The sequence below is a fragment of the Plectropomus leopardus genome, chromosome 17, assembly GCF_008729295.1.
Source record: "Plectropomus leopardus isolate mb chromosome 17, YSFRI_Pleo_2.0, whole genome shotgun sequence".
Classification (NCBI taxonomy): Eukaryota; Metazoa; Chordata; class Actinopteri; order Perciformes; family Serranidae; genus Plectropomus; species Plectropomus leopardus.
Window position 1 is genome coordinate 27,664,458 of NC_056479.1, and position 24,082 is coordinate 27,688,539.

At 43.1% G+C, this 24,082-nt stretch overlaps 2 protein-coding genes across 2 annotated transcripts in view; both read right to left on the reverse strand.

Moving 5' to 3' along the window:
- Window positions 1-18,002, reverse strand: part of LOC121956261 (protein Wiz-like) — a 35,371-nt gene extending 17,369 nt beyond the window's left edge. The window contains 12 exon segments of the mRNA XM_042504394.1: window positions 330-779; window positions 1,284-1,844; window positions 3,036-3,173; window positions 7,278-7,421; window positions 7,424-7,678; window positions 9,376-9,816; window positions 10,906-12,441; window positions 12,540-12,691; window positions 14,253-14,328; window positions 14,551-14,752; window positions 15,805-15,984; window positions 17,568-18,002. Coding sequence (XP_042360328.1) covers window positions 330-779; window positions 1,284-1,844; window positions 3,036-3,173; window positions 7,278-7,421; window positions 7,424-7,678; window positions 9,376-9,816; window positions 10,906-12,441; window positions 12,540-12,691; window positions 14,253-14,328; window positions 14,551-14,752; window positions 15,805-15,912 — 4,063 coding nt within the window. The 5' untranslated portion in view covers window positions 15,913-15,984; window positions 17,568-18,002.
- A 717-nt stretch (window positions 18,003-18,719) lies between these two features.
- On the reverse strand, window positions 18,720-23,728 carry pglyrp6 (peptidoglycan recognition protein 6). Its single transcript, XM_042504396.1, has 5 exons — window positions 23,557-23,728; window positions 21,712-22,521; window positions 20,402-20,612; window positions 20,017-20,311; window positions 18,720-18,797 (listed from the first exon to the last, which is right to left on the reverse strand). Exons 1-5 carry the CDS (start codon window positions 23,621-23,623, stop codon window positions 18,777-18,779), a joined length of 1,404 nt encoding a protein of 467 aa, XP_042360330.1. The 5' UTR covers window positions 23,624-23,728; the 3' UTR covers window positions 18,720-18,776.
- Window positions 23,729-24,082: the final 354 nt, after the last annotated feature.

Below are 24,082 nucleotides of genomic sequence, written 5' to 3' on the forward strand. Positions count from 1 at the left end.
TCACAAGAATGGGCTGAATGCAAGGTTACCATGACCTTGACCTTTGACCACCGAAATCAGTTCATTCTTGAGTCTAATCTAAAAGTTTGATCCAAATTTGAAGAAATTTCCCTTAAACTGTTCTTGAGATATCATGATCACAAGAATAAGACAGATGAGGTCACTGTGACCTTGACCTTTGACCCCTGGGCCACCAAAGTCTAATCACTTAAATGTTGAAATGTGTGTTGACCGGAAAATACAGTAATGTCTCCGGCCTCTATTGACGACGCAGACGCATAAAAAAATTCATCAAAAAAAACAAATAAATCCCGTGAAACAACACTCACTGTGTGGAAGCGCCATGAGCTCCCCGCTGCTCAGGCGGAAGACCCTCATGGAGGAGGACTTGAGACGCTTGGGGGGCGGGCCGAGTAAAGACGAGGCAGAGGAAGAGGTAGCTTTGGATGTCGACCCGCCCCCAGCTGTGGTCACCTTGTAGAGGAGCGAGGAGGACGAGGAGGAGAGGCTCAGCAGGGGCTGCTTCGGAGGGGAGAGCGTGGTCGTGAGGCCCCGAGGCTCGGCGTGGCTGTCGAGCTGCATCGCGCTGGCTTTGTGCTTGAAGTCGTCGGTGTCGATGAGCTGGTTCAGGAGGTCGATGGGAGAGCCCTTGGATTCAGAATACTCCACGCCAAAGTGCCGCAGGTGAGCGCGTGCGTGGCTGGATAAACCTTTCCGAGTCTCGAACCAGGCGCCGCACAGCTGACACACGATGTCCTTGTTGGGGTCCACCTCCAGGGCTGCACATGAAGAAGAAATAACAAGACTCATGAGAAAATCAAACAGCGTCTTTAAAGCCGAGGAACTTCTTCACAGTTCTAACGCCGCCTGCACCTGCATCAAAGTCGGAATTACGAGCGGAAAATTTCTGTGATTCCTGAGCTGCCGAGTTGTGACGTTTCAGGGCAACAGAAATGGCGGAAAGCATGGAAACCGCACCAACAACAGATGGTAAAAAAATATACATATTTCTTTATTCTGTCCCTAGTAGCTATCATTTACTTTTAGTAGTTGCACATTTTAGCTTTTAGCTGTAGAAAGCAACTTTTAACTATAAAGCATGCAGGCGAGTATACCAAGTTTATAAAATAACCAGGAGGTCTGCGCGCTCACAGCTCGTTCATTCATTTTCAAAACGCATCGGCCAAAAAGAAAACACCAACACTCATCAATCACTCATTCACTCACAGGCAGACCTGCGTGTTCATGGGGCTTGCCTCGCTTTCTGCGATCCAGACACTTACTGAGGTTGAGCGGAGCGTCATTCTCCTGTGGCGCCCAGAGAGGTTTGGTTGTGACGTTGGCCGCGACAGAGAGGTTAGAGGTCAAGCTTTTCATTCCCCCGACCTTGTGCTCCGGCGAGCGCAAGGGGGAAGACACGGGCAGCAGAGAGGAAATGGGGGCTTTCCTCACCACCGAGGAGGGGGAGCCAGAATGAGGAGGAGCCGGAGAGGCGCCGGGTGAAGGTGTCGGCGTGGAGGAGGAGGAGGGTGGCACCGCTTTCGCTGCTTTGGCCAGGAGGGAAAGAGGGATGGGCTTCTCGTCCAAGTCCATGTCTTCTACCTCCTCATCTTTCTGAGGAACAGACGGCGAGGAGGTCTTGGCTGAAGGAGGCTCCAGAGGAGATGAGCTGATTTGGCCGTCTAGGTTTCGCTCCTTGGAGATTTGGTAGAGGAGGTCGATGGGCGCCCCGCTGCTCTCTGAGACGCTGATGCCCAGCTGGCGTAAGTGAGAGCGGGCGTGGCTGGATAGTCCGCGCCGGGTCTCAAACTGCGCTCCACACACCTCACACTTCAGGTCGTGGACTGAAAAGAGGCGAGAACAGTCGGTGAGACGTCATGAAACAAAAAAATGTTTTACTTTTCAGAGATTACAAAGTAACTTTTGCAAATGGCATTTTTGTGTATTCGTCTCTGAGTGAGAACATTTGGAATTTGGAGAGCGAGAGCTGCAGGCGCCAATATAACCACTCGAGGCAGGTGCACCCCTCAATTAAACTTCATGCAAATGAAAAGCAGATGCTCCGTCTCTCCAAACACAACGCGCTCCCAAAATCCAGCGCACAGAGACTTACACTGACGATGATGGGAAGCGTGGAAATGACGGATCACTCGGACACGTACCGTCACGGCAGCACTGTCTGTCTACGGCGCCCTTTTTTAAACTGTCAGGTAAATAATGAAAGTGCACCTGTGTTAGGGATGCATGATAATATCAGCACGTCATCGGCAGATATCGGTTTTAAAATGAAATATCGGAATCGGCAAACATGCTGTTTTCAGCTGGTGTCACAAGGTTTTTTTAATTATTTTGCACAAAGAATGAATTTTATTTACATTGTATTTTATGTCTCAATTTGCTGGTGGACCGTCACAATAAAAGTATCATAATGTGATGTTATTCCACTACAGAAAGACTAGATCACTAAAATCAAGTGAGGAAGGCCAAGTGAGTTGCTTTTATATTGGAAAAAAAATCCAAAATCGTGCATCCCTAACGTTGCTATAAAACATTACGAATGTGAGCGCTGAGTGGCAGCGGAGGAGGAGAGGGGAACTGTACGAATCATTTGAACCCTAATAAGCACTCGTCCGTAGACACATAAACGTCAGAAAAAATAGAGTCCAGAATGAGAAATAGCGATTTCCCCTTTAAGTGAGCGCAGCGTGAAGTCAAAGTGTTCAAAGCAGCAGCAGGTGGTTCAGGTTCTTGTCGAGGCCACAGATCTCCCAGAGGACACGTCACCTCTCTCACCCTCCCCGTCTACGTCCTCACTCTGTGTTCGAGGTGCTCTCATTAGCTCCTAAATACATTTGTCTACCTCTGAGGATTTCCCCGGGGGAAAACCCTCTCTGATGTATTGTCGCCGCTCCTCAGCGCCGACCCGGGGTCAGTTTTACAATTTTCCCCACTGACAGCTACGATACGGCTCCGCTGTGGCAAATCCAATCCCCTGTCAACACTCCGGGGTCAGCATTCCCATTTCTGTTCCTCACCCTTTGAGTCTGCATCCCCGTCCCCGGGAGAGAGGCCGTCTGAGTCCACGCCGCACTGCCCTGTTTTCCCAGGGCTCGAGCTCACGCCATCCAGAGCTGGACGCTTCGCTTCATCCTCAGCTGCTTCCTCCTCCTCACCTACAACACACACACAATATCCAGATTAGGGACGGTGCTGTATTTATCAGAGCAGAGGGGTGGCTGTGGTGTGACTTTTGATTTTGTTTTAATTATTAAATCATGACCCCCCTGGAGGCAGTGGTGTCATTAAGCCTGAGTGTCTGAGGCTTCAGCCCCAAATCTTTTGTAAATAGCCCTGGATCTAAATATATAAAATAAAAGTAGACCTAAGGGGCTATTCTGTATTTATCAGCAGAGGAAGAGTGACTGTTTTGGGGGGTTTTATTTAACCCTCCCCACAGCCACAAAAGTCTTCCTTGAGTGCATGAAGTGTTTGTCCCACATGATGTGTTCAAGGACCATCAGGAATTTGAAAACCCAATAATAATATCTGTTTTTACAGTTTCGGACTAATGAATGGCATTGTTTTGGTGATTTTTTTTTAACAGATTAAGGCAGGCTTTCTTTAAAAATCCCCAAAGAATATTTTTTTTTTTTTAAGAAATCACAAAAAGATTTTTTTAAGTACAAGAATGACCAAGATTTTTTAAAAATAAAAAACAGTCAAAAATTTTTGAAGAAAAAAAATTAAAAGAAAGAGAAATTGCTACAGAATCATTATAGGAAAAAATCGTCAAGAGTTTTAAGAAAAGAAAATTGCCAAGAAAGAAGAAAGAAAAAAAAACACATTTTTTAAAGAAAAAAAGGCAAACATTTATAAAAATAAATAAATAAATCTAACCATAAATAACCCTATATTGTAAAGGTAAAAAAAAAAAGGAAAAATTTTAAAAGAAAAAAAAAAGCCAACTTTTTTGAAGAAAACATGCCCTCCAAACCTGGAAACTCCAAAAGACTTTTGTTTTAAAATCACCAAAAACTGCATCATGTATCACAACCAAAAACTGTAAAAACAGAAATTATCCTGGATTTTCAAATTCATGATGATCCCTGAACACATCATGTGTCATTATACCAATTTGTGGAACAAAATGCAATGATTTCTCCAAAACTTCCAAGGTAAATTTAGCTTTCCCAAACTTTTCCAGGCCTGGACATTGCCATTTGCAAATTCTATGACTTTTCCAGGACCAACAAATTGGTCAATCAAAAGGGACATGGAGACAGACAATGCTTTTTGTCTAGCAGGGCAGACACTTGTCTTTTTTGGGGTCTTTTTTTTTTGAGAATTTGGTGAATTTTAAAGAAACAATGCATTTGGAGGACATGTTTTCCTTTTAAAATCACATTTTATTTTTTATTTTTTGAAAATCACCTAAAATTACATAATTTATCACAGCCAGGAACTGTAAAAACAGAAATTATTGTTGGATTTTCAAATTTCCAACGCTCCTTGAGCACACTGTGTGTTCTTATGCAGATTTGTGAAACTAAATTCCATGACTTTTCCAAACCGTGCAGGGTTTATTTAGTTTTTCCAAAACTTTCCCAGGCCTTGAAATGTGTTATTTGCAAATTCCATGACTGTACCAAGCCAAAGAAAAAAAAAAGATTAAAAAAAGATTAATTTAAGTGCCTTCCCTGTTTAACACCACACCATCCCCTCTCATAAATAATGAGCAGCCCCTGAGTGCAGAAATGTCTTAATTAGGTTGTGATAATAAACCACCATTAAATGTCTAATTCTAATACATGTTTCTAATCAGCCTTTAAAAGCATATATATGCATCTCTGAGTGAGAACAAATAAAAGACAGAGCAGAAAAATCTCATTTCTTCTGAGCTCACTGCCTATAATTTATCACTCCTTATTATAACAGCGCCTTATTACGTCTTCTGCGAGAAGATTGCACGTGAAAATAAACCCTGTAATGTATCCATGTCAAAAAAAAAAAAAAAAAAAAGTGATGATCGCACTACAGTATGAAGCAAACATGGCAGTCCTGGTTCCCCGCAGTCAGGCATTCCTGGGACAAAAGTGCCATTTTCTGCGACAAATCGGTAAATCAAAAGAGACGTGGAGACAGACAATGCTTTTTGTCTGGTGGGCGGCTCTGCGCTTGTCAGTTCATCTCCTGACTGTAAAAGAGCGATGTGACACCTCGGAGCGCAGCGTTATAACACCGTCTATTATAATCAACACAATAACACACAATCTGACGGGTTTTTTTTAGAAATCGGAACAAAGTATCAAACCGATAACTTGACTTTGTATCCGTTCAGGCGGAGTGACACTCAACAACCCGACAAGTAAAAGTGATACTTGGATTATACTTGGTTGATCCGGATAAGTTGTAATAAGATTACCGGCCACCAGTTCATAAAGTTACCTGAGCGATCTCACTCTCAGTTTATCCCAAAAACATGCACAAACGCGTGCACTTGAGAGCACAGCGTGTCCTCTATCAAAAATCAAAGCAAAGTAAAATGGCGAGGATTGGGCAACTGTAGGTAATTTTAGAGATCCTGCAGCACTGGAAATACTGGACGTCATCCCAGACGTGCACAATAAAAAACCTCGCAAGAAAACTGTACCAACAAGATCACAAGAGGCAGAAATAAATCACTATTTATCGAGCAAAACGGGAAAGACGAGAAAGAAAAACACTGACCCGCTTTATGAGCTTTTGACATGCATGTCATGGGCTACCTGCATGGCTGCGCGCGCCACATTGATTTTCTTTACATAGTCTCACATGATGAAGAGTTTTTAATGGCTGTTGTCTGGCTGCGATGTGACAGAAGATGCGGCGCGAGACGCGCAGTGCTCCGCCGCCGTGTGATCCGAGGGCACGCGGTGCACGGGAATTACAGCGCGCGGTACTCACCGGTCCGCAACCGCAGTGCATCGGACTCCCCGGCAGCTGAAGCCAGACAGTTTTTCCGCTATTGTTTGGGTCTACGGGGAGGTGGAAGCAGCCATTTTGCCCCCATATGCACCGCTAAGCTAAGGCGTGACCAATCGAGTGGAGGCGGAGGTTGGGATAAATGCACCGAGTGCCACATCAACCGCGGGCATCAGGGACTCTCTCTCTATCTCTATTTCTTACACACACACGCACACACACACACATACACACACACTCTTTGCCAAAGCTGATGTTCTAGACATCCTGATTCAACACTTCACACATTGCACAGCGGTGTCACAGGTCAGACAGTCCAGTTTTATCCAGAGAAAAAAAAACACGTGAAACAACAGAAACAGCATCTAAACTCACATTTCCAACTGTTTTATGCATCTAACACACTCTGTTTTATTCATCCCTCCAGGAATCATCACTGAGATCATGCATCCTGTGCCAAGTTCAAAGTGCCAAGCAGGTCAACCAGTGAAACTCTCTGGTTATTTACTGTCCATGGGCCAAATCTGGCCCCCGATAGGGTGCCAGGTGGCCCCCTGAATATTCTCTAATTCACAGTAAAATAAAGTGATTCAAACTGGGAATTATTTCTGTACTTTTAGTTATTTAGCATCAAAATAGAGCTTATTTATCAAAAAAATAAAAGTGTCGTAGAGGTTTCCCCCACACCCCCTGACAGAGGTCCTAAGCCATTAATGTCCTTAAATCCTAAAAACGTCCTAAAGCCAAAAAAATGTCACAAAATCTTTAAATTTCCTTAAATCCTAAAAAATCCTAACATCCTAAAAATGTCCTACAATCCTAGAAATGTCATAAAATCCAGGAAAAGCCATAAAATCCTAGAGACTTCCTGAAATCCTAGAAATATCCTGAAATGCTAGGAATGTCCTAACATTGCAAAAAAAAGTCCTAAAAATCCAAGAGTCTCAAAAAATCCTAGAAAAACGTCACAAAATCCCAGAAAGATCCTAAAATCCTAGAAATGCTGTAAAATTCTAGTAAAGTCTCAAAACTCCCTAAAATCTGAGAAACATCCTGAAATCCTATTAATGTCCAAAAATCCTAAAAATGCCCTACAATCCCAGAAATATAGTAAAATGCTAGAAACATCTTAATATCTAAGAAATTTTGTATCGTCCTAGAAACATCCTAAAACAAACATGTGCAGGGCTGCTTTAATCGGCCCCCGGCCTTCTGTCATTTTCCAAAAGTGGCCCCCGAGCAAAGCAAGTCGAGTTTCCCCGATCTGACCGTATCAAACACAGTCACACTTTTTAGGATCGATCACGAACACTTACCTGCGCTCTCTCCTCCGCCGTCCTCCGTCTTGCAGCATTGGGAAGGTCCTGAAGGCCTCCGCGCCTTCGGCATCACAAAGTGGGGCGTTACGACACCTCCCGTATCTTTCTCGAACACTTTATTTTCCCCCACGAGCTCTTGTATTCCCCCTCCTCCTCCTCCTCCTCCTCCTGTGAGGAGCAGGGACTCCGAGGAGGAGCCGTGGGGATCACAAGATCGGGCCTGCTGGAGAACAGCTCCCTCAGGATGTGGATGGGAGAGATGGTAACGTCCCAGTTTGTGATGCCGAAGTCGCGGAGGTGGGCCCGGGCGTGGCTGGACAGGCCGGCCCGGGTGTCGAAGCCGGCGCTGCAGAACTCGCAGTGCATCACGCTGAAGGTGTCGGGGTCAAAGTTGGCAACTGCAGAGAGGACAGCGAGAGTTTAGACACATACAGTGTGATGCTATAACACTTTATTTTGGCCCACGAGCTCTTGAATTAAAGCAAAACATTCAATGCTTTGATTCATCAGCTGAACTTGTGACCAGTTCAGACTGCCTGAGGCACAGCCGCGCGGTCACACTGTAGGTCTGCGAGTCTGTCCAACAATTTGGTTACTTTAGACCGAAATATTTCATCAAGTTTCGGATAAATTCCCATGAAAATTTCTGCAGACATTCATGCTCCTCAGAGGATGAAACCTACTGACTTTAACTTTAACTCTACCAGCAGGTTAAAACGAGTGGTTTGGAGTGAAATGAGTGAAATTTGGTACGGACACTGATGATAAACTGTTATCGCTCTGGTGACCATATGCTGCATTTGTGTGATTTTGGAGGGTCGTAGTTTCCGAGTTGGGAAATCATTCCTCCGACTTTGTTGCGTTCGTGTGCTTTGAGGTAATAAAGTGGGAACAACATGGAAACTACAAAGAAGATGGGTCACATTTTAATGCTAAGAGCATTCAAAAAAGAGGCTGGCACGATGTTATAACACGATCTCTGTGCAAAAGCAGCTATATAAGAAGCCGAGGGCACCTGTATGGTATGCGGCCGGTGGATGGTCCTTCCCCAGACTTGTATGCGGGTGTTTGGTGTTCGCCTCTGTCTGAATGTGATGGTTTAATCTGCATTTTACAATGTGCCTCCTTCCTCTCATCCTAGCCACCCGTGCCAGCATGTGCGTTTGTTGACGTCGTGGCGTTGGTTGCCATGTGCTTTAGATGCCTAAATTTACATGCAACATAATCCTATCGTGTGCATCTTTTGACATTGTGGTAGCGCATCCCGAAACACCAACAGCAGACACAGAAAGACACCTAAAACGTAACATGTAGACAGAGAAGTCCTCTGCAAAGCGACAATATCTGATGACTTGATGTCCTGAAATTCAAGAAATGCCCTAAAATACTAGAAACATACTGAAATCTGAGAAATGTCAGAGTCCTAGAAATGTCCTAAAATCCTTGAAATGCCCTAAAATCCGAGAAACATCCTAAAAAGTCCCCAAATCCTCAAAATGTCCAAAAAATGAGAATATCTTGAGTTAAAGTATACCAAGGATGGAATGGGAGACGACACTGATTGAAAATCATGAAAAATTTAAATCTTGTCACGCCCAGAACACACCTTTGTTTAATTAAGGGGCTAAATAATACCTCTTGCCTCTTGTGTCTTACTTTATACTCAGATATGCACCATAAACTTGTAAAAGTTGAGTCGACCACACCTCAAACGCACTTTAGACCGTTCTCTAAAGGTTATTTAAAAAGGCGTCTGTACCTTCACTTTCCTTATTCTGCCGATCATCCTGCGAGGCCCTCAGATTTATGACCTTTGCTTCCCCAGATACCGAACCACTACTTTATGTTATATAGAAGAGTAATCAGAGACTGAATTTAAAGAGTTGAGCTCTACAGAAAACATTTACATTATTTGCTCGGCCATGGATGAAACGGGCGTTAAAGAGAATTATGGTATAGTTAATAAAGACAGTGTCGGGGTCGTTATGTCAGACAGAAACAAAGACAGGAAGAAGAAAAATCTCTTTCTGGGCTTCAGAATCTGCTCAGACAACGTCTGCACAGCCTCAAGAAACAAATGCAACAAGCCGCTGACCTTTTTTCTTCTTCTTCTGATAGGAGAACTTCTTCTCGATCGCGTTGACCTCCTCGGGGGATATGAAGTGACGCACATTGTAGCTGACGCCCACTCGGTTCAGGTGGCCTCTCACGTGATTGGCAAGCCCGATGCCATTGTGGAATCGATCGGGGCAGTAGGGGCACTTCCTCTCCACACTCTTCAGCGCCTCAGAGTCCTCATCAATCTCGTCTGGGTCTTCATCCAAAATGCCCCCCGACAGGAAACACCGCACGCGCTCCTCGTCAATGTCGTCGTCATCATCATCACTGTCAATTTCTGCCGCAGCAGCGGTAACCCGGTTACTCCGCCTCAAAAAGAAAACCTTTCCGTCTTTCTCCACTTCCAGCTTGTCTTCGTCCTTCACACACTTCTCAGGAGGGAGCGGTAACGTAGCGCCCTGCTGTGCCGAGCCGTCGTCTATAGAGAAGAAAAGAAATCAATTCTGAATAATCAGACAAATCCTGTTTAAACTGAAACAGTGAGCTTCGCTTAAATACGCTGAGTTTAAGGTGAGAGCTCCTGCAGAGCTGCTCCTCTGGGAAGTTAGAGTCTGACCTGAGTCACTTCTTTAACCCTTTAAAACCTCAGCGAATTTGCTGGATTTCTTTCTTTTTTTTCAAACATGGGGAGAAGAAAATGAGAAAGAAAACAACCTGGAAATGAACACAATAAAGGAAGCAAAGTAAAAAAAATAAGGATAAGGCCTGATAAAAGTTCTTAAAAATTATAAGAATTCTGCAACATAATTTTAAAAATGATATTATGATAACTGTAACTATAGTAAAAAAAAAAGTAATTTTCTAAATCTACTAATTTCCTACAATTTACGTGATATTTCTTGCCAAATTGCTCAATGTTGTTTTTCCCGTGTTTTCAATCACACCAAGTTGCTCAGATTTCGAAGGTTTAAATACTTGTGAAAGGCGTCTGAACGCAGGACAAGAAAACTGATGTCCATCCAGGTTTCAAAGGGTTAAATGCATCAGAATTATTGAGAGTTTGATTTAATTCTGGTTTATTGCATTTTTTAAAATCTCATTCTCACTTTGTTTTTACTTGTGTGCTTTTCTCTTTTATACATATTTGATGAGGACTGCCGGAGGGAGATTTTCATCGACAAAAACTGTCTGTAATTGTTTTGAATTTGATATTAATACCCTGAAATTTGAACTTTTGTTGTTGGTGTTGTTGTTTTGACAATATACAATATTATTCCTATTAATAATAATAATCACATTGTACCCATCAAGTTAATCACTGATATCTTGAACAACAACATACGAACAACAACGAAATACCATCAGTTTGTTTACATGCAGCGTTGTAATCTCATTATTACCCTTTTCTTCTGCATGAATCTGATATCTTTTGCAAAACAAAGCAAAAATGAGACTCGAGAGCATGTACATAATCACTCGTATGTGACTTAGCTGACATAATAACTCTTATTAGGGCGACTTCGTCTAACCTCTTTATTAAAGTCTTTGGTCTGACATCGAGTCTCACCTGTGTTGGCTCGCGCTCTGGTGTGCGGTTTTACTCCAGCAGGTGAGCCGGCCTCTTGCTCCGAGCGCTCAGTTTTAACCTCTGTGCTCTGATCTTCATCCTGCTCTTCCTCCTCACTCCCGGGCAGCTTGTCATCATCCAGGAACTTGGCCAGATCCGTCCAAGTCTTCCCTCTCCGGCTGAATCTCCTGTTCCCGGCGCACTCGAACACCACCTGGCCTGAGGGCCGCGCTGCAGCGCTGTCTGGTTCTGCGCTGTCCTCCTGCTGGCTTTTGCCTTGAGCTGCATCAGGCGACGATCCAGATCCAGAGGGACGGTCAGTTGAAATTCGAGCGCCCACTTTCTGTCCCGTCTCCTCAGTCTGCGCCCCGCTGATGTGAAGTGTCTGGTGTTCCCTCATTACAGTTTGACTTGAGGTCAGGAAGGCACAGTGACCGCACGCCAGGGATGTGGACGCCACACATGATGGAGAAGCGGGGGATGGCGAGTCAGCCTGGAGAGCGGGTTTTTTTCTGTTGTGGGTCTTGGTGTGATTCGCCAGTGCCTGTGAGGTTCTTGTGCTGAAGTTACACTTGGTGCAGACAAAGCGGCGGCGGCAGGCGGAAACAGCGCGGGCCTGAGCTCGGACTGAATTTGTAGAGTCTGAGTCGAGAGCTGCAGTGTCTGGTGTTGAAACTGGGGAAAGAGGTGGAGACGTGACTATTTCTGGGTCTGACATTTTGCCTGGAATCAAGGCATCTTGCGTAATCGCCGGGTCTGAGCTCATATGCTTCACCATCTTACTGTCAAGCTTCTCCGTCTCTCTCGTCTTCCCGTTTTCATTCAGTTTCTCGATCTCCTCCAGAATCTTCAGACGGGACTCCTGATGCCGTCTGTGGTGGTCTGCGAGCGTGAGCCTGGTTGGCAGATTCCATCCACACTCGATGCACCGAAATCGGCCGCCTTTTCCTAAACGCCTGCCGCCCGCCGCGCCGCTCTGACAGTGCTCAACTATGTGCTCCTGCAGGTGGACCTGCTTTTTGAAATAAATGCTACATTCAACACAGGTGAAGATTTGTTTGCCCGGCTCCTCTTCTTCTTGTTTGTCTCTTTTCCCTCTAAACTTTATCGGCTCCTGCTCTGCTGCCTCTCCAAAGCTGACCTCCTCGAAATCATACACCCCTCCGCCTCGATTCTGTGCCGTCTCAGTGCTTTTTGATTTTTGAGGACTCAGTCTTGCGTGCTTGCCAGTCTCAGGCGACGGTCTCTTCAAGGTGCCAAGTCCAGAGAAGGGCCGGAGCAGCACCCTCTTCTTTCTGCACCGCTGAATGAATGTGCAATGAGCCCAGGGGGCAGGAGGGGGACTCTCCGGGTCCGAGTCTCCAGGGAAGGTGTACACATCTCTCTCGGGCTGCTTGGTTTCTTTTTCCTTGGGCCTTTTCTCTCCCTCGCTATTGTCCACCTCCTCCTCCTCCATTTGGCAACCTTCCTTTGGTTTTACTTTGGACAGAAACAGTTTGGCTCCCTCGGATACATTCCACACTTCGCTGTCTGCCACTGCGGAGAGAAAACAGAGGAAATATGAATGGAGCTTAAGATAAAAGGAAGATATCAAGTGTGCGGGCAGATTTTGTTTTTTTCCATACGGTTCTTACATTCTGTTTGGCCGAGCTGAGATGTATTTGGCTCTTCTGTCTTTGTGCTCTCAGTGTTGTTGTCGCCGTGCCCCTCCACAGGGGCAGACGAGTCGGTTTTATTATGCAAGTGTTGCAGTTTTTCAGGTTCTTGGTCATCTTCACTATCAAGTCTGGAAGGGAAAAGCATTACATGACGTTTTTAACGAGTAAAAGCAGCATCTCTTCCTGAAACAGGTCAAAATTAAAGACCATGTGCACACTCTTCTTATTCTTAATCTGATTTTATGTCAGTTTTCTGGAAATTATGTGTGTATTCATAGTCTCTGTATATATTTAACCTCTACACTCATACCATAGATCCACTTTTGTTTTTGTTTTTTAGGGGGAAAAGGATCGTATGTTGGGGGACAGTATATGTGTTTGTGTTTTGGTGAGGCGCCTCCTCAAAAAAATGATGATGGAAATAAATGACGGCTGTTTTGATGCTCCATAATGTAAGTTTCTGCGCCAATTTTTGGGCTGATATCATTTGTTACATAAATTTGGTGCTAAATTTAAAAGATTTTCCCACTCAAGAATGTATAAAAATGCACATAATCCCTCCAAATTATCACATTAAGACACCAAGACCTTTAGAAACACACCATGCTGTGATTTGGTATCAAAAACTTTTTGCCATTTGGAGTTATCTGAAAGAATTGCATTTTTCAGCAACAGCATGGTCGCCAACCACCTCCTTGCTGTCGATGTTTCTATGAACGCCAAACATCCTCTGAAAGCCTGAGGTCTCTACCTTGTGGCTTTTAAGTTTCAGGCGGCCGTGATTATCCTAGAGGTCACTGTAGGTCATTCTATACAATGAGGTCATGTTTTTCTTTCACTACAATGAATTGGCAGCTAAAAAACAAAATTAAAACTGCACCAACATGGCAACATTTTGAATTCAAAGCCAAGGAAAGAGCTGTCCTCGCTGGCTGCAAGCACTGTTGTGAGATGAACTTTTGTCGGATGCTGTGTTTCTGATTATATCTGATGCTCGCTTTGAAAGCGCCGCAGGGGGTGGGGACTGTCTGATTCATTGTTGAGGCACTTACTAAGTCAGTGTGGAGAGAGAACTCCAGTGTTACACAATGTTAGGTGTTAGGTAGACACTCATTTTCTGTTGGGATACAGTATCATCACCAGGTAAAATTCAGTAAACTGGTTCAGTCGGTTTAATATCTTTAAAAAAAAATTCACACCGGCCCAACACTACATACAGTAGGACTTTGCCTGGAAATAACAATATCTGGATAGTTACTTTTAGAGGTTAGTAGGTAAAGCAGTATTTCGACATTTTGGAAATACGTTTTTTAAATTTAGTAGTAGTAGTGGCATTAATTTATTTTGAGCGTTGTTAACAATTTCCCAAAAGGAAAAAGAACCAAAAGCACCAACAAGGCATGAAATTAAAAAGAAAAACAAAAAGAAAACCTATTACTAAGCTTAATGTCATAAGTAGATTATACAGAAAACAAAAACAAAACAGAAACAACAACAAAAAACAAACAAAAAGAGGAACAATAGCAGAGAAGCATTCAAGTTTGCTGGCTGTAACTAGTTAGCTTAGCACAAAGACTAGAAAAATCCTGTCCTGATGATCTGTGATGTCTCTTTGTCCTAAACTAACCCTCTGACATCCCCACCAAACAGCTCGCTAACCTTCCTCCTGCACCTCCTCCTCTTCCTCACCTGAGTCCAGAAGAAGGAGATCCTGGGCTGTGAGCAGCCAGACCATGAGGGTTAGAAAAGTGCTGTAGCTCCTCCTCTGACACATAACAGCAACACAAAACACACAACCACAGGAACATCACTTCACAGCTCAACGGGTACAGAAACAGTTCATACTGAGAGACTTCTGACTACATGCACACTGAGTAACACTGAAAAGGAGACAACGATGAAAAGGTACACTGAGGCCTCAGGTGTTAGCTCGATTCTGCCTCTCATCTCTACTGTGTGCAGCAGGAGATATTAAAACACGTGTTACCATCTAGAGTTTCTTTCTCAGAGTCAGAGTCCCAGCTGAGGGAGGAAGGAAAGGCTGAGGACCTGAATCTCCTCTGTGCGCTCCTCCCTGGCTCTGCACTGGGCTGAGGGCCGTCACTCTGCTCGGGGCCCTCATCTCCAGCATGGCCCCACGAGCATTTGGCAGGCATCGAGCCGTCTCTCACATTTGGAGAACATGAGGACTGGAGGCGAGAATTTAAAAAGAGGACTTAGTCAATGAATTATCAGATGATGGACATGATGAGTTTGATGCACAGGTGCAGGACACACCTACACCTACATTTGCACTTTGCATTTTAAGCATGCATCCTCCCGCAATAAAACTGGTATAGTTATTTCAGGGCCGATACCAATACCGATTATTAGTAGTTGATGAGACCAGTAACCAATATATGGAAGCAATGTGCATTTTCAATAAAATTTAATTTTTTTCTGTCAAAATTTATCATTTGGAATATAACAAACTCCAACACAAAACTTTGTTTAAACACCTTTAGCAAATATTTAGACAAAATTGAAACTTTTAACATCATATACAGAAAGTTCCCAGGAACTTTTTTTTAAAAGTCAAGTGAAAATTGAAATAAAAAATGAGTAAATAAAAACAGCTCCCTGAGGTTTTACACATTGGAAGTTCCTCCCATGCTGACACTTTTCTTTAATTAATTTATTTGATTGGTGATCATTACAGTGAAACGCTGATACAGATAATTGGCAAAATGAGAAATATCGGACTGGCCAATAATCTGTCGACCCCCAATTTTTATTTCAACATACTACTAAAACACAACTCATAGATGGTGATGGGTGAAAATGAAAAAACAAATCTTTTTGAACGACTCTTTAGTATCTTTGTGTCCCGCTTTGATTTATTTTGTTATAACAATACCAATTTTATTATAAAAGTACTTTATTTTATTAAATGTTATTCTAACATTAGGGTATAAACTTTATTAAATAACAGTAGCTACTTAATTCCACTTTATTGTAACGGCTTTTTATTCAGTAGTTTTGTACTTTATTAGTTAACATAAATTTAAAGGACATTTCAAAATATTGAGATATATATATATATAATGTATTGCAATGTATCCTTAAAATATTGTGATATTATTTTAAAGCCATATCACCAAGCCCTATAAAAACACACTGAAGAACAAGTTTTATTAAAAATCTGTGTTTTGCCCACCAAACACAGGTGTACAAACACACACCTGTGGTTTGATGTTTTTACCTTTAAGGTGCAGTTGAGGAAGGTGGAGGTGACGGGGTTTTGTGCTGAGTTGAGGGGTGGGGGCCCATAGCTGGTCCCTGGGGTTAGCGGTCGCCCTTCTGGCTCCATGGTCCCCCCCAGAGAGCAGTATGGAGTCCCACTGGTGAGCAGCCCTCCTACATTGTGCAGCCTCCTCTTCTCCTGGAAACACAAACACACACTAAACAAAATAAAGGTTTCTCACAGCCTCAAAGTACTAAAACCGTTCAGTTGTTTGAAAACTACTTTATCAGCCGATCACAAGGTGTCCAAATCAGTGGTGTATAATCTAGTTTTTTGAATGTACACAATGGTGTCCCGCAAGGGTCCATGTTGGGTCCTCTTTTACTTACAGTTTATATCAATAATTTGTGTTACAATGTTGTAAATACAAAATCTCATTTTCATGCCGACGACACTACTGTAAAGTTCTGCCTGATCTTTAGCGACAATTTACGAGCTGCAATCTGCTTTTAATGTGGTTCGGAGGAGTCTCTGTGAATGGAGACTTGTAATAAATCCTGACAAAAAAAACAACAAAATAATGTGTTTTTCTAGTTTAGAAGCAGACAGCTCACCATTTACATCAAATTGTTACTCTAACCCTTTGAAACATGGAGTGACATCATTTTTCATGTGCTGCTTTCAGACGCCTTTCACTACTATTTAACTCAAGTAATACTCTGGCTCAGCAACTTTCACTAGTATTGAAATATCTGTACTTCGACTCAAGTAACAGAGTTGTGCACTTTGTCCACTGCTGACAGATTTGCAGGATGTCAGTTTTTTTTTATGCCAGCTGCAGTTTTCAGACTGTCTGACCTATTTTCACAATATGTCTGCACTTAAAGAATGAAACAGGGTGCTCAGTTTATTAGTGTTATTATTAATTCTTATTTATTTATTTTTTACTAATTTCCAGGTAATTTTCTTGTACTTTTTACTAATTTCTTGCCATTTTTGGGGGTCATTACTTCTTTATGTTGCTCCATTTCTCTGCAAGAAAGTTTCAGAGTTAAATTTGTATTAATGTACATTGTCCCTTCTTAAATAAATAAATTACAAGTTGATATAGACAAAAAGACATGGATAAATGTTCTACAATTCCACATTCCTAGATTTATTTATTTTGGGGGGATTTTTACAGAATTATAATAAGTTTTTAACAACATTTTCAAGTTTTGTTTGCCTTATCTGTATGTTTGTTGTACTTTTTTGTTTGTTTTTTTTTTTTTAAGTTATTTTCATTTTTCTTGTGCTTCTTTATTTTTTTTTTTTTTTAAATCAAGCCAGTTAACTCTAGTAATAAACAGACTCAGCAACTTTCACTTGCATTGGAGAATCTGTACTTTGACTCAAGTAACAGAGTTGTGCACTTTGTCCACCACTGACAGATCTGCAGGATGTCAGGATTTTTTTTAATGCCAGCTGCGGTTTTCGGACTGTCTGACCTATTTTCACAATATGTCTGCTCTTAAAGAATGAAACAGGGCGCTCAAATGGTTACATAAATAAGTGGCCTTTCTATTCAGGCCCGTGTCCTCCCCTGCTGCCCCTCTGAAAAAGCAGGAAAATGCCCGGGTACGTGAAGGTGTCCCCCGGGCTGGCCTCTGTTGCTCCGGAGGACGCAGCTGGTATCGATCCGCTCGCTGTCAGGTGACTATCACAACAATGCATCCGTGCACGGTGTTATTGAAAACCCAGAAACGCCTGTGAGCTGCAGTTTTTTTAGTGCAAATACTCACTGATTCGGCCTGGTTTGCGGGTCGCAGTGAAAAAAAGGAGGCTGTTCAGGCGTCGTTCGTCATAGTTTGCGGACGGAGGTGAAGCTTTCACGCCCGGAGACGATGCTCCCCGGAGGCTCGGTGTGCTCCCACCGACAAAAGTTGCTCCGTTAAATCGCTGCTCGGGTTTTTGCATGGATCCCTGGAAGATGCCAGGCTGAGGACTCCATGTTATTTGGCTTGCAGGCACGCCACGGCTGCGTACGTAACGTCGACGGGGAGGGTGACGAGAAGAGTTTCGAGTCAAACAACCGGAGACAAGTTGAATAAGTTCAACTTTTTTATTTTTTTTTTTACCGGACCTTTGCTTTAAATCGCCTTTCTTCACGGTGACCGCAGAGTGCGTCAAAGGCTTTCTGTGCAAACGCCGTTTAAGCGTTGAGAGACTTTATTATGAGACTGACCGGCGAGAAGGTCACGCCGATGACGTTTAATGACGTCAGACATTATTTTATTCACCCAGGTAACGCGTTAATCATCAATTATGACAATTTAGTTTGAGTTAGTTTTAGTTTGGTCCACCTCTGTAATAATACCGCGTTTATGAAACACATCACAGGTGTGTTAACCACTGAGAGGTCGTGACAGGTGTTTTGAATTTGTCGTTAGTTTGTGTAATAAAATGTCTTAAATGCTGGAAATCAATAAAAGCATTATTACTCATTATTACATGATCATCTGGCGCCCTCTGCTGGCTGGACTGTGTTTGTATCAACAAAAACTCAAAATCTTTCCTTTGTGAAATTTAGCAAAAATCATTTAAAAGTCCTGCATTTAAATGTTTGAGTAAAAATAAATAAATAATAAATTAGTATAAGCAATAAAAATATAATAAACTAAAAGTACTTTTTATGCATAATGGATCATTTCAGTAAATTATTGGATTATAATTATTAATGCATATATGTGTTTATTATTCATTTTTAAGATACTTTACTTAAGTGAAAGTCAAAATACAATAATCCTATAAATCTAAAAACTATTCCAAAACATTTTAATGTTTATGTATATGTGCAGTTTTTGTGCTCTTCACAGCCACCATACAAAATTCATGCAGCACGGGTCATATTGTTCAAAAAAATAAAGAAATAAAAAAAGTGGCAACAATCAGAACATAAAAATAAAACAAATATTTATTGTGTTGATTTTTATGCAGAGCTCTTCCTCTTGTTAAGCAGATTTCTTGACCTCCTAAAAGAAAGCAAACATGAAATGTGAGATGAAATAAGTGAAACAGTTTTGCAGTGATGGAAGATGTATTCAGATCATATACAAAAGTAAAAGAAAATTATATATCAATGTAACAAAATGCAAGCAGCAAAATTAACTTAAACCATCAAGACTACTCTTCTGCAATAAGAGGTCCACTGTGTCTGATTTTATTATAAAGTTCTGCTAAACAATGTTTGTTTGTTTTATTTACTTTTTTCAATCTTTGCTTTTTTATTAATATTGGAAAATTTTACTTCTTTGAGCCCCAAACTGATATTTAAATAAACCCAACTGAGAAGTTTAGAGGGAAAATGTCTCTGCAACTGCAGAAAACTCAAATGTAATAACTTGCAGAACAAAGAGTGCTGCTACATGCTCAGTCTGTCCTGACATGTCCAAAAGGAGGATTAAAAGACATAATGAGGGACGCCACGCCCGAATGAGAAAAGGCTGCAGAGTCTAACAACAGGGCATTAAAGCAACATTATGGCGTTCGAGTGCCGGGTCCTAGCTGAGCTCCTAATGTCCTTAAATCCTAGAAATGTCCTAAAAACAAGTAATTTCCCAAATTCTAGAAACATGCTAAACCTCCTAAAATCCTAGAAATGTCCTAAAGTCCTAAAAAAAAACGTGCTAAAATCAGAGAAATGTCCTAAAGTCCTAGAAATGTTCTAAAATGCTTTAAACATCCTAAAATCCTAGAAATGTCCAAAAATTTGAGAAATGTCCTAAAATCCTACAAATGTCCTAAAATCCTAGAAACATCATATAATCCTAGAAATGTCCTAAAATTCAAGAAATGTCTTAAAATCTTAGAAATGCGTTAAACATCCTAAAATCCTAGACATATCCTGAAATCCTACAAACATGCTGTACATCCTAGTCAGAGAAATGTCCAAAAATCCTAGAAATGTCCTAGAAACGTGTGCGGCTGCTGTGACGGGCCCCTGACCTCCTGTTGTTTTGCAAAAGTGGCCCCCAAGCAGAGGGAGTCGAGTATCCCTGCCCTTAATTGCTAAATAGCATGAAAGGTAAGAGAAAAAAAATCATGCATTTTTGATTTTTGGGTGAACTGTCCCTTTAAAGGACAGTCTGGAGCAGGATACAGCGGTTCTGTTGTGGATGTTAAATCTTTGAGTCAGAGATCAGCTGACCAGCTCACCCGTGACCTCTATGACCTGCTGATGTGCGTACGTACCCCAAAGTGTTCCCAGCCTCTGATCTCGTTAAAGAGAGCGTCTCCGGGACAGGAAGTGTTCACCACCTGTCTGTGTCCCTGCAGGGTGAAGTTGGCGTTCAGTCTCCCACCGTCAACAGCACAGGACGCCAGCCGATCTCTCACCAGCCCCATGGCGTGCTGGGAGGGAAGACTGGCGGCGTAGTCTCCGATGAAAGAGACCCCGTAGCCTATGGTGTTGTGTCCGAGGGTGTGGGCCCCCTGCCAGAGCCAGCCCCGGCCCTCGTAGATGTAGCCGTCAGAGCCTGCGACGAAGCTTCAGGAGCACACGGTGTCTCAGACAGTTGCCAAATTTCACACGCGTTCTGTGGTTTTGACATGAGGCCTAAACTCGGACTGCGTGTACCTGTATCCTATGTCGTCCCAGCCTCTGTCCTCCTGGTGGAAGCGCTGCATGGAGCGCATGTCTGCAGAGCACTGCTGGAAGGTCACACAGGGTTTGCTGGGAGTGTGAGTGTGGTGGACGAACATGAAGGACAGCGGGAGGGACAGGTTGGTGGGGGTCCCTCTGTACGGCTCTGCACCCCACATACAGCGAGGGATGATGGGTGGACAATCTGAAACACATTCATCATGTATGACAAAAGTTTGAGTCAGTGATACTTACAGCCCCACGGGCCGAATCTGGCCCCTGATCAGCTGCTGGGGCCCCGAACATTTTATAATTCACAGTATAAATAAAGTGATTCACACTCGGAAATGTTTTTGCACTTTTAGTATTCATAAAGTGCCAGAGTGAATAACACTACATCAAAATAGAGCTTGCTTATAAAAAAAAGTGCCAGTGGAGGATCCCCCACACCCCCTACAGACGTCCTAGCTAAGACCCTTATGTCCTAAAATCCTGGAAATGTCCTAAAATTGTCCTAAAATCCTAGATGTCTGAAAGTCATACAAATGTTCTAAAATCTGTTAAATGTTCTAATATCCAAGACACGTCCTAAACTCCTAAAAACATTCTGACTCCCTAAAAATGTCCTAAAATCTGAGAAATGTCCTAATATCCAAGAGACACCGGCAGAGAATGAAAGCAGAGCAGACAATCTGAGACACTGACGGAGACACCGGCGGGTGAAGAATTAGAGCGGCGGACAATCGGAGACACCGGCGGAGAATGAGAGCGGAGCAGACAATCTGAGAAACTGACAGAGACACCGGCAGAGACACCAGTGGAGACACCAGGCAGAGATTGGGAGCGGAGCAGACATTTGGAGACACTGCTGGAGAAGGAGAGCAGATACGTCAGCAGGTCAAACAACAGGCTTTTTTTGGGTTTTGAGCGCGACCAGCAGCCCTCCAGCGTGTGGCGCTCCAGACGATCTCCTATATCACCTTTTCCAAGGGCCACCCTGGACGGTATATTTCCTCCTTGTTCACTGATGATCTAAATAAGTCACCTAATAATTATCGTGCATCTCTACTTAAAATCCTAAAACGTCACAACAGCTAAAATCACAAAGCGACCTAAATCCTAGAAAGACGTTTGGGTCTGTTGCGACTGGCCCCTGGTCTCCCGTTATTTTGCAAAAGTGGCCCCCAAACAAAGCAAGTCGAGTGGCCCTGAAGTAACGAGATAATGATCAGCTTTTTTCCCCTCACTTCTAAAAACCACGAATGTTTTCTTTCACTTCCTCTGTGGTTTGGTCTCGTGCTCACCCATAAACACGTGGACGAAATCTTTGATTCCCTCCTTCACCGCAGCCGCCAGCCGCCTCTTCTCCTTCGCCTCCATCTCTGATGGTCCCTTCAGTCTCCGCTGCAGCTCCGCTGTCTTCACCACCTGTCTGACAAGCAGCGGGGGGGCGACTAACCCTCTGAAGTTCTCCCTGCGGCGTCTGCTGATGAGGCGCGGGGCGGCGTCCAGCCCCCTGCTGTCCAGCTGCTGACTGTAGTACTCCGTCAGCAGGCTGCTGAGCTTGAGGGGATGTTTGGATTGTTTCGAGACCTCCATCCCCAGAACCACGCCGTCCATGCCTCCGTTGATCTGAGCCGTGGTGAGGGCGGAGGGGCTGTCCAGGAGGGTGAAGACTCGTGGGGAGGTGACGCTGTCCCAGCAGCCGTCAGGTCCTGGACGCTGCGGGAGACGAGAGCTGTGCAGGTCTTTGGTCAGAGTGAGCTGGTACAGACCCCGAACGCGCCCCGCTGACCTGGAGAGGAGACCGGCCTCGATGCCCAGGAGGAGCGGCGTGAGGGCGACAGTAGTGCCGTCAGGAGTCAGAACCACGCCTTCCTCTTTGGCGTCCTCAGTCACCCTGTGGTTCACGGCCTTCTTGAAGTACGCTGAGAGTCGAGCGACAGTTTTAGATCCAGCGTCGGCGTTACCCAGGAAGTGCTGGATGAACGCATCATTGAGGCCCGCCGCCCGCCGCAGACTCCTCAACACGGCCACCGGCTCCGACACGGCGTGCCTGACCTCCACCCGCTTCACCGCCTTGATGAAGTCATCCATGTGCCGGGAAAAAGAAGCTGACAACAGGAAACACAAACACGTCTTCGTCATTCAGATGAAAATCCACCTCTTCAGTCGTAAACAACCTCACCGGGGTCAGAAGGTCCACCCTGTTTGGTCTTTAGACCTTTAAACCAGTCCACCCACTGGGATTATGAACTGAGTGCCTGAGATTGGCCAGTATGTTTCCTCATAGCTAAAATGACTCTATTCTAATACAATACAGCAACATTTGTCTCTATGATTAACTTCCTCTTATCTTTAAAAAACATGTCAGATTCATTCATGCATTCATTAGCTTCTCTATTTTATTCTGATTAATAGCTGTCATTATTTTATTCTATTATATTTTCTTATTGTTCAGCTGTCGGACAAAATGTTATCATGTTAGCTATTGTTCAAGCTCAACAGAATAAAATGTACTCACTAAAGGAGTACATTTTGCCAATTAACCCTTAAAAACCTGGACTTCTGCTGCGTTCAGATGACTTTCACAAGCTCTTTGACCCACTGAACCCTGAGCACATTGGTTTAATTTCTTTGAAAAAAAAATTTGGGAAAAAAAGGAAACAAGTAGCTTGGCACGAAATATCCCAGAAGTCAGAAGAAATCACCTTAATTATTTATTTATTTTAAGGGCAGTATAATTAGAAAATTATCCCCCATAACAGGGAAAAATGTCCAGGAAACTGTATTTAAAACTATAAAAAATTTAATAATTAAAATTATATTACAGAAAAAATATATAAAATACTATTTTTATTAGAGTTTTTTGATATTTTTTTCCTTTTATTAGGTTTTTTGTAACTTTTAAGTTTTTTTGTTTTTGTTTTTTGTTTTTTTTGTTGTTTTTCAATTTTTTGGTCCGTGTCACGTTAAGTTGCTCATTTCCCTCTCTGCATGTTTCTGAAAGAAAATTTAAACCAATTTGCTCAGGTTTCAAAGGGTTTAAACACATCTCAGCCCACGATTTAATCTGAAATAATCTGAATATATGTACTGTCTAAATGTATCTCACCGGTAAAAACATCAAAAAAAAAATGTCTGTTTACCTTCTGCATACGTGCTGATCAGCAACACCACCAGGGTCAGGGTCAGTTTCCAGCAGCCGTTCTCCATCCTGAACGCCTCCAGATCCAAATGTCTGCTACCTTGTTGTCTCTCTTACTTATACAAGTTCCCGTGCAGAGTGTGTGGGTGGTTACGTAACGATTGTGGACAAACTGTAGATACGCCTGCGTTCATTCTGTTGGCGTGGCCCACTGAGCAACATGGGAAACGTCCACCTGCACCGAGAGCAGTGTGGAGTGCCTTTGTCCTCACCGCCCAAGGTCAACACGCTCTGTGTCGCCGTGACGGACATTTTTGAGAAATTCTCAAGTTCTGTAAAATAATCTCAGTCATGTTGTTGTGGTTAAGCCTTTAAAACCACAGCGAGTAGGTTTGATTAAAAAAAAACAACAAAAAAAACGTGGGAAGCAATAAGCAACTTAAAATGGCCCAAAAAATTAATAGAAATTCGTAAAAAAGTCACAAGAAAATAACCTGAAATTGGTCAAACAAGAAATGACCTGAAAA

Coding starts and splice junctions, on each gene's coding strand:
- pglyrp6 (XM_042504396.1), bottom strand. CDS start 23,623: ATGGAGAACGGCTGCTGGAAACTGACCCTGACCCTGGTGGTGTTGCTG. Junction 22,522..23,556: donor GATCAGCACGTATGCAGAAG/GTAAACAGACAT, acceptor TCCTGTTGTCAG/CTTCTTTTTCCCGGCACATG. Junction 20,613..21,711: donor TTTCGTCCACGTGTTTATGG/GTGAGCACGAGA, acceptor AATGTGTTTCAG/ATTGTCCACCCATCATCCCT.